The 9,805-nt window shown below is 37.7% G+C and overlaps 1 protein-coding gene across 1 annotated transcript; it reads left to right on the top strand.

Moving 5' to 3' along the window:
* Window positions 1-68: 68 nt before the first annotated feature.
* Window positions 69-9,747, top strand: LOC140947909 (zinc finger protein 277-like). Its single transcript, XM_073397128.1, has 13 exons — window positions 69-89; window positions 1,657-1,858; window positions 2,764-2,849; window positions 3,416-3,504; window positions 4,558-4,649; window positions 4,819-4,883; window positions 6,010-6,055; window positions 6,261-6,393; window positions 6,891-6,976; window positions 7,694-7,790; window positions 8,346-8,388; window positions 8,979-9,028; window positions 9,612-9,747. The coding sequence occupies exons 1-13, from the start codon at window positions 77-79 to the stop codon at window positions 9,738-9,740; spliced, it is 1,131 nt and encodes a 376-aa protein (XP_073253229.1). The 5' UTR covers window positions 69-76; the 3' UTR covers window positions 9,741-9,747.
* The last annotated feature ends 58 nt before the right edge of the window (window positions 9,748-9,805 follow it).

The raw sequence follows: 9,805 nt of genomic DNA, 5'->3' as shown, positions 1-9,805 counted from the left end.
CTATGACAACAATGTGTTACTTCAGATATGAGTTCTTGAAATGTCCTCAAAACGAACTGGTGTGGTGATCGCGAACATGGCGGACAATGGTGAGTTGAAACGACATTTAACTTACTGTTCTGCCACCTCTGAGGCAAAACATAAAGAATTAAAGGAATGTGCACTACAGTAGTATAGTTTATGACAAGAATAATTCAATCCAGGAATACTAAGTCAGAAATTTCTAATACTGCCAGGGGATATTCTATGTTTAATCCGATTTGACCCTGTGATTGCTGGTTCCGACCTCCCCTCTTTTTCAGAGCCCTTTGAAAAACCTTTCTGCCCGCCTCATTTTTTGTCGGCCGCTTGAAAGATGGATTCCTATCAGTTATTGTCAAGGGCCCTCGTTCATTTACAAAATGATAGGATTTAAAATAAAACATCCCCAAACCCTACCTTAACCAATTTCTAATTGCTTACTCTTTTAATTTGCACTGTGCCCTGATACAGTAAAAACCCGCATTTAAGAACCTAGTGATTTAAGAACCTACAGGCTGCAATATGGCAATTGAATCCCTAAAAATATAAGAACCTGTTTCACCCTGACAAAGAAAAATAGGTTCTTCTACAAAAAAAGTCACTACAATTTTGATGGTCAAAATTCTGGATTTTAATTGTGTGAGGAACTTCTGACTAAACATTATTGTGTATATGTTTTCTTTGATTTACATTTGTTTGAATTTTCTCTAGAAATATGTTTTCCATAAAGCACAGTGCAATATAGAAAATACAAGTGTTAAACCACTGTGTATACAATATTTCTGCCAATGACTGTACTATGATAACCTCTAAACATTAGAACCTATTAAGAACCTAATCAGCCTGAATTGTGAAAAACTCCTCTAAAATATAAGAACCTGTTGCGCCTGACCTTGAAGATTCTAGGTTCTTAATAGATGTGGGCTTTTACTGTATCCATGGTGATAAATTTGGTGGTGAACAAAACACTGACCCCCAGTCCATGGACTACCCCCATATGGACTACCCAAAAATGGACTATGCCACTGAAGTGTAGTGATTAAACTAAAACAGTAGTGAAACAGCTGAGTGAATCAAGTTTCAGGTCAGTTTTCGCAGCATGTTGACCCTAAATGGAACCTGATTCACTCAGTTCTAACCCTAATCACCAAACTTATGCAGCATAGTCCATTTTAGGGTAGTCTGTATGGGTAATCCATATGGTAATCCATGGACTTGGGGTCATTGTTTTGTCCACCACTGATAAATTCAACCCTTTGACAGGATACCGTAACATTCTGAAAATAAGCCCTTCCATGTATAAGTCCCTCCAAATATAAGCCCCCCAAAATCGTAACGTAAAAAACCCTCCGTTAAGTCGCCCCTCCGAATATAAGCCCCCCGGGGGCTTGTACTTGGAATTTGCCCTTGAATACAAAGTTCAACAAAGCAAAAATGGTAAATTTCCTTCCCACTGCAAGCTACCCCAATCGATTTTGAAATGCAAATTTCCCTCCATACATAAGCCCCTCCAAAAATAAGCCCCTCAAAAATGGCCTTTGAAAAATATAAGCCCCGGGGCTTATTTTTTGGAATTTTATGGTATATATGCTTATTGGTTTACAGTAGACAAATATGTTTATTTTTTCCTTTTAGGAGACCATCATAATTTAAAAGTACTTGCTTTCCCAGAGAGTCCTTCAAGAGAGATTCCATCATCCGAACTCAAAGTTCCATGTATTTTCTGTGACAGAGAATTCCCAAACACTGCTGGGAAGAATGATGCAGTTTTGCATCATCTTTTGGTAGAACACCAACTTGTCATCAGTGATGTAGCACAAGTGTGTGACATGAGAAGGTGTCTAGTTTTTCTCAACTTAGTACAATAACATATGACAAAACATATACATATAATTTTTATTTCCACACAAACATACAACGACATGGTGAAACCTATTGATATTATTTATGTTGGTAACCTTATTTACATGCCATTATTTGTGAACAGACATCTTACCTATACAGTTTTTTCTTGAATAAGGGCCCTTTCAAATTTTGGCTAGAAGAAGGGTGCCTAAATGAGGAGACACTTATAAAGTTTTCCACTGAACAATGTGTAACCCTTTTTTGGCTAAATCTTTAATAGAAACATAAAGTCCATATTAAATGTCTTTCATTAGTTTGTTAAATGACCAAGTGGGTGGGCACTTATTCAGTGAAGGGTGCTTATTAGAGCATTGGTACGTATTCAAGGAATTAAGGTAACCGAGGGTTCTCATTAGGTTTTAAAGTAGACAACTAGGATGTAAAGGTAGGCGGCTGTGTAACTGAGTGCTGTAGGCAATTTCAGGCTTTCTCTCTCTCACTTCACCCTTTTTTTCCCAAAAAGTACACAGCTGAAATCTCCAAGTAGCGGTTTTTCAGCCGGCTGCCTACACTTAATAAGAACCTTGGTAACCTATTCCAGGCATTCAGATAGCAGGGAGCAGCCAGAGAGAAGAGAAGAGAAGGGAAAAAAAATGAAAATAAGGGAAAGGGAGAGGGAGGAGAGGGAGGATATGCCTTTCCCTTGCAGCTATCCTGAGTTCCCTCTGTTTTTCCTTGCTTTTCTTCATGCCACTTCTCACTATCTTAACACCTAGAACTGAGTGTCTTCCCTATGGTTATATATTTCTCATCCATTTCTAAATATTTTGATAATGGTTAAGTTGCAGAAATTCAAACAACAGTGTGGTCTAAATTATTTGTATTTCATTTTCTTAGATATTCATGTTACTGGAGAAAACGATTTAAGGAAAAACCCATCACAGAATTTTGCCCTGTCATCAACATCAACTCTAAACCAGATGGTTAGTTTTCTGCCCATTCAACATGATCTTTTTTTGTTTGATCTGCATGCCTCCTTGAGTAGGGGGTCATGATTTAGGTCTTGGAAACTTTTCATCCCGGTCTTGAACTTTAACTTGGATCCTTTTATGTTAAGTCTCAAAGTCCCACTTTTGTCAGCCCCCTTGCGTCATGGATTTTTGAACTTGTTGCCTGAAGTTTCTAATAATTTCTAAAGCGAAGTCTCAGCTTCTTAGTAAGAGTCTACAGAAATTTCAAGACTCAAAGAAAAATTTGAGACAAAGTCAAATATTTTGATGGAATTGCTCAAACTTCATCAGGTTGTACATAACAGAAAGATTGATATGTAATCCCAGATGAAGGACTGTAAATGGCTGCTCGTCCCTCTTCAGAGATGCTTTTCTTTGTGTGATAGCAATGGCCTACTTGAGCTGGTGTTTGATTGTTTCATTTTCATTGAATAGTACCTTTTATAGTTCCCAGAAAAGCTTACAAGTATCTTAGTGAGGTCACTTTTCAGAGTGGCAAGGGCTTAACTTTTTCTTACTTGATTTCATATCTGTAACAGACATTGGTCCCAAGATCCAATATTTCCTCTTGTGTGACTCGCTTCCTGAAGAAAAGTCGCTGAGAGAAGATTTACAACGTCAAAGACTAGTAAGCATTACACTGTGGATATTTCTCTCTTAAATACTTAGCTATGCAAGGGGAAAGTAAACACCCTTTAAGTGACAGGTCAGCGTGCTTGGGCTTACTTTACAATCATCAGCAGTAGGCATTATTTCTGTTCCGGTCTTGTTCCTCCATTCATGAGTGGCCTATCACGTCAATGTCATGAAAAAAATTTGATTTATGCTTCATTAGTTATACTCGTCTATGGAGGCATGTGTGGCGGAGCGGTTAAGACCTTGAACTCTGGATCTGGAGGTCCAGGGTTCAAGCCTTGCCCATCGCATTGTTTAGTTAGACAAGGAACTTTACTTGACTTTGTCTCTCTTCACCCAGATGTATAAATGGGTACCAGCGACATACTGGTGGGAGAGGGGGCGGGTAACCCTACAAGGGACTAGCATCCTGGCCAGGGGGGTATAGCAATACTCCTACACTGTAGGCATGCTTTATGCTAAGAAAACTGGGATGAGCTTCAGCTGTTTGGGCCTTTGGCTCGTGTGCACCTTTACCTGTTACTTATACTTGTTGAATTATTTGATTTTCACTACTTCAGTGTTCTTCTTATCTGGCGGTAACCGGTAAAATTTACCACCTGAAACAACCCTTTTACAACCTACAACCGCTTGAAGGTTTAAGAAAATTTTAAAAAGTAGATTTCAAAAAGAGGAAGTTGTGATCCAATCTGATTCTCACAAGGAAAATGAATACTGGTAAATATATATGGAAAAGTACTGAAGTATACACAGCTTCTCTTTTTATGGGCCACACATTTTGGACAGGGAACATGGAAGAGAATGAACCCAGAACATTACCTTACAGGCCATGAATGCTCGCTTACCTGCTGAGCTAAAATTTAGGGAGAACACTGCTGCATGTTGATCTGCCAAATGCCAAATTTGTAGGTACATGGCATTTTTGACCAATCTTGAAGTCCTCATGACTGGATATTAGCCAATTTTTCTGTGTGTGTCGATGAGAACATAGGATTGACATACATGTATTGTTAATGTTGTTTAAAAAATCTTCTTATTAATATAGGAGGATGTTTTGGAATGCCAGCAACGAGAGAGATCAGATACACACTTCTCAAGAACATGTCTTTTCTGTAAACAACATTTTGAAGGCAACAGGTTCATTGTCATTCATTTTAATTTACTTAAATAGTATTTTGAGCTAAAGTGCCTAATTTTAAAATAATTTAATTTTTAAAACAATTCAGTGCCAATTTTGTTCATTGATAAAATAAAGTTACTCCAACATATATCTATGAGACAATATTATTTCTCTTTCCTTGGCCAGAACATCATTGTTCTCACATATGACTTCCGACCATGGATTTAATGTTGGACTTCCAGATAACCTTGGTAAGTAACTAAAAACACAAATGTGGCAAAACAAGTTTGTTCTTATAACCTGATAATTTTTATGAAGAAAACCTCTCCTGGGCAGAAGTATCACACTCGCTGCTGAGTCAACTTTAGCAAGTGTTGATATTTAGAAAAAAATAAAACCCTTTTGCCCAAGCCAACAGTGTTTGTGCATGCTCTGATTGTCTCACCTTGATCCAGTTGACACGGCGGGGTGAGGCAAAGTGCTTATATGGAGAGGAGGAGGGTGACTCTACCATAACTAAAGGGGGACCCAGCTAAGCACTTCACCATACTACAAAGTAAAGTACTCCAAAGTACTGGAGACACTGTACGGTATTTTGGCTTAAATGGCCTCTCCATGATCTTGTGCTTGTGACCCCCCCTCCACCCCTTTTCAAAGTTGCTAGCAATACAAGACCATGCTCAAAACTTGGAGGAACAACTTTGACTGGGAGGGAGGTGGGAGGTCAGTATTATATCTCACAGACATGTGACTAGCAGCGATTTGAAGCATGAAAGGTTGTTTTTTCGTGGGAGTGTCTCAACATTTTTGCAACTAAATGTAGCTGAGCCAACTTTTTGTTTCTCATGCAAACAGTTCGCCATGTTTTGTTAAAAAATTTATGAAAAGTTGGCTCGCTGAGGTTAGCTCTGGTAGGCGAGTGACCCTTCTAGATGTACCTGGGACAACGTTTCTCCATATAAATAGAGCATAAGGCTGTGCTCAGACATGTTGTTTTCTTTTTCTTGTTTTGTGCAGTCAAACCTCTTTAATATGGACACCAAAGGGACAGAACCAAGTGTCCACTTTACAGAGGTGTCCGTATTATGATTTTTGGGATATCTGGGACCAAACAAACTGTCCGTAATAGAGAGGCGTCCGTATTATAGGGGTGTCCGTAAGGAGAGGTTAGACTGTACCTGGTTTTGCTCAAAGCCCAGCCATGCATGAGCTACTTTGACATCTGCATTTGTGATACTTTTATGTAGAATGCAAGGCCAAAAAGTATTAAATATACAATACATCTTTAATTTAAATTTTTTAGTAATATTTCAAATGTGTCCAGATCAAAGCTTGGTACTCTTCAAGATTTAGATTCATTTTTGCGTTCCTTCTTAGTGAATGTTAATGAGTTCCTTGATGTTTTGGAGCAGAAACTAACCAGGTAATAAACACAGCCATATCCTAACAAAAAGAAATAATAATACAATGCTATACAGCAGTGCTACTAACTGCATCTTAGTATGTTATAGTACTTTAATATTCTTGCATCATAGTAGTAAAATAAAAGGCTCATACACTCCTAATCTAATCCCTTCTGCCCTTGAAATAAAAGTAGAGAATGAAGTTGCAGTATCTTTATGTTTCAGTTTACATTGCTTGTTCTGCGAGAAGTTATTTAAGGATAGAACATCACTCAAAGATCATATGAGGAAGAAGCAGCACAAAAAGATAAACCCTAAGAATAAGGAATATGATAGATTTTATATGATTAATTATTTGGTAAGTGAATTTTCTGAAGTCCTTTCAATATTCAATATTACTGATTGTTAAGTACTGTTTAAAAAATGAGCAGGAGTGTATTAAATGAGGTTTAAAAACTCGAGACAAAGTCAAGAGTTTCTACACCTGATTAATTCACGTTTGTGAGTTTTTTGAATGGCTTTAAAATCTCTGATATAGATCAACTCATTCTTGCGACATAAAGTTCAGCCAAGTCTTTGTCAGATATAAAGACACTTGATCATTAAACATTAAATTCTTTTGTTTTTTCTTTATGAATTATTAATGACATTTTGAAGTGCAGCTAGCATTATAATTCTGTTAAACATATGGTGTGACGTATGTGAACTATTCTAGCAGCAAGCATTTATACAAGTGTAAAACAAGGCAATATAGGTGATGATTGCAGACATAGTACCTGCCAGAGTTTCAGCAGTTGCCAGGTCTTACTGAAAGGTCTTCAGTTGATATATATAAATTTCGTTTGCAATTAACAGGAATTAGGAAAAACATGGGAAGACATTCAGAATGAGAATGAAGTGGAAGAGAATGAACTCAGAACAGATGGCAGTGCAGATGAAGAGTAAGAAAATAGGGCATAGGTGTATAATATAAATTTGATCGTGAAAGATTTGAACCCAGGAGTCATTTCAAAAGTAGGTTGAGTTTGATCGTCCAGGTGACTGTAGTCCTGGATAGGACTGTTGTTGTTGACAGTGACTGATGTTTCGACAACCTGTGCGGTAGTCGTCTTCAGAGTCAAAGTGAGTTGTATCATGTCAGTTGATGGTATTATACTCTGGTTATTGATCTAATTGGTCAATTACATCGCAATGTTATTGGTCGTCTGTCAGTTAAGTTAAGTTAAGATGACTACTGCACAGGTTATATTTTATGATTCTTTGAAAATCTTTCCCCACACTTCTAAATGGCTCTTACCCACCCAGGCTAATTATTCGTAACCAGCCAGCACTTACCATATTCGGAAGATGCACTTGATTCTCTGGTATATTGCTGGCAGCCTCGTTTCTAGGCAATAACCACTTCAGTTGTGCAGAGCTTTGAAGTGCAGTAGCCTAGCTGTTTATGCCCGAGTCAACTGAAGAAAATGGAGTTCTTGGCTATTGACCTGCATAATTATTCACATTATACCTAGCCTCAATTTGCCATATACAACAATAGAATAATTCTAAATTGTAAATTATACAAAATATTACCAACAAAGAAAGAGAATTATTTACTTGTTACAAATTGAAATATAAAATAGAGTGATTCACTGCTATTTTGTTTATGTAAACAGTGATTGGAGTGACTGGAAGGGCGATTTGCCGCCCTCTGTTTGTCTATTCTGTGAAGCATCCTTTCCTGTCACTGGTGAAGTTCTTCAACATATGAGGGTAAATCTTTGGAGTGCTTGAAAATGACTATCTTTTTGTCAAAGTTTGTTCATTTTAATACTGAATCCATGGGCATTTTGATTGGTTGTTTCCTGTGATCTATCAGAGTACAAGCTATTAAATGGCTGATGTCACAGAGAATTTTTCTTGTCCTGTTGGGTGTTCACTTTTGAAAATATTTGCGAGGTTATTTCAGTTTAAGCAAGAAATGGCCTCCAAAACGTAAAGCTAAAAAACCAAGCTGAAATAACGTTGCCTGTAGGATTCATAAACATAACTAAATAAATTAGAACAAAACCTCAAACTACTTAGTGCTTCAAGGCTATAGTTGTTAGTGTGTCTTTGTTATGCTGTGTGTCTGTTTAGTTACGGATGCTCTCTCCACAATTTTGGTGTCTTCCATTACCTATAAGTAAATAAATAGACTCGCAGTGAGTGGAAGCTATTTGTTAACTTTTTAGTTTAATTTCCCTTCCACTTCATATTTAGACTTTTTTGTCAATTCCTTTTGTCTTGTCTTGAAAATAATTAAGATGATTTTTGTCTTCCTTACAGGATGAGCATTCTTTTGATTTCCTGACCATCAAGCGATCACTTGGTATGTTTCGCTTTAATTATCTCAGTATTTGTCACTTTGCAAGTAAAGCCTTCCCCTTCCAGCTAGAGTTGACGGACCTTTGGCGTACACTGGAAAACACAAAAGAATTCGTAATCTTGCCAACATTTTTTGTTAAGACCTATCATACTTAGGTCCCACCTAAACTACGAATGATTCTTTGGGAAGAAAATTTGCGTCCGGGTATAATGGAGAGAGTTTTAATATAGGGTGGTACGTAAGGAAATATGAAAACTTAGCTATTTCGCAGTTACTCCAACTTTTTATTTCTGCCTTTTATCATTGGCTAAAAAATCTCGGTCCAGGCGTAGAATCCAAATAAGTTGTGCCCTTTTGCGCGTATTTTCCTACGTTTGGCAAGCGCTCAGTACTCGTTGTGCGCATTTGTTTCGTGTTGTGACTGGTTCGTTTGACATTCTGTGCGAATTGTGATTGGCTGGCGGGGCTACTTTGGTTTTGATTTACAACAAAGTTTTACAAAAACAGTTTTGTTTGTGCACCAGGAAGAAAAATCTTGAGGTAGAAAAAACTATTAAAAATGTTTGCTGTGTTTTTTGTTTACTCACTGACAGGACTGGACTTTTACCACCAAGTAAAAGTTGTTAATTACATCAGGCGACAGGTAAAGTTGGATAGCTGTGCCGGACAATAACCAAAGAAGTAGTGAATAATATGTACAGTTTAAGTTCGCTAGTGACATTTGTGCCATGTTACGTTGCACTAGAAAGTGGTATAGTCGTAAGAGGGGGAAATTCGATTAATATCTGATAGCGCTGAGAGTCAAACGACGCGACGGCAACGAGAACGTTTAAAAAACAAAAACAAAAACAATAGGTTTAATTAGCAAACAACTCTGCACGTGCATCTCACTTTTTTTGTTTTTTCTTTGCCGTTTTTGCACGATGACAACGTGAAAATGCCTAATTTCGCGTTGTGTAGAGAACGTAAACAAGCCACGACGAAATTTTATTTGTCTTCCTGAACTTGGATATGGTCCCGTGGAATTCAACTCCAGGAGAGTTCGCTTACATTTGACAAAATAAGTGGGTAGGAATAGTCGTGATAAAGACTGAAAGAGCCCAAGTTCGCTGTAAAGGCGAGCTTCTCGTTGTCGTCGCCTCGTTGAATCTTAAATTTCCTAATATACCATACTTGTTCTTGAAAAACAAAAAAGCGAAACACTCCGTTCATTTTATTCGAGACAGATGTACAAGAAAAACTGTGTGAAGTGCCACGAGAACTTTCCTTCAAGAATAGCCGTCTTGGAACATATGACGAAGGAACAACACTTCACCCTTCCAGAAGACAAAACTGTGTGGGATCAGCCTCAGTGAGTTATTTTCTTAATTCTACGGACTTCTCTTTACAGCAGTTACGAAACTAATATTAAAGCAGGGCT

The sequence above is a fragment of the Porites lutea genome, chromosome 9 (genome assembly GCF_958299795.1).
Source record: "Porites lutea chromosome 9, jaPorLute2.1, whole genome shotgun sequence".
Classification (NCBI taxonomy): domain Eukaryota; kingdom Metazoa; phylum Cnidaria; class Anthozoa; order Scleractinia; family Poritidae; genus Porites; species Porites lutea.
The sequence above is the reverse complement of the archived record's forward strand: the minus strand, read 5'-3'. Positions and strand labels throughout refer to the sequence as shown.

Excerpts from the sequence above, each read along its gene's own strand:
- LOC140947909 (XM_073397128.1), top strand. Across the intron at positions 2,850-3,415 it reads CATCAACTCTAAACCAGATG|ACATTGGTCCCAAGATCCAA; the intron begins GTTAGTTTTCTG and ends TATCTGTAACAG. Across the intron at positions 3,505-4,557 it reads ATTTACAACGTCAAAGACTA|GAGGATGTTTTGGAATGCCA; the intron begins GTAAGCATTACA and ends TTATTAATATAG.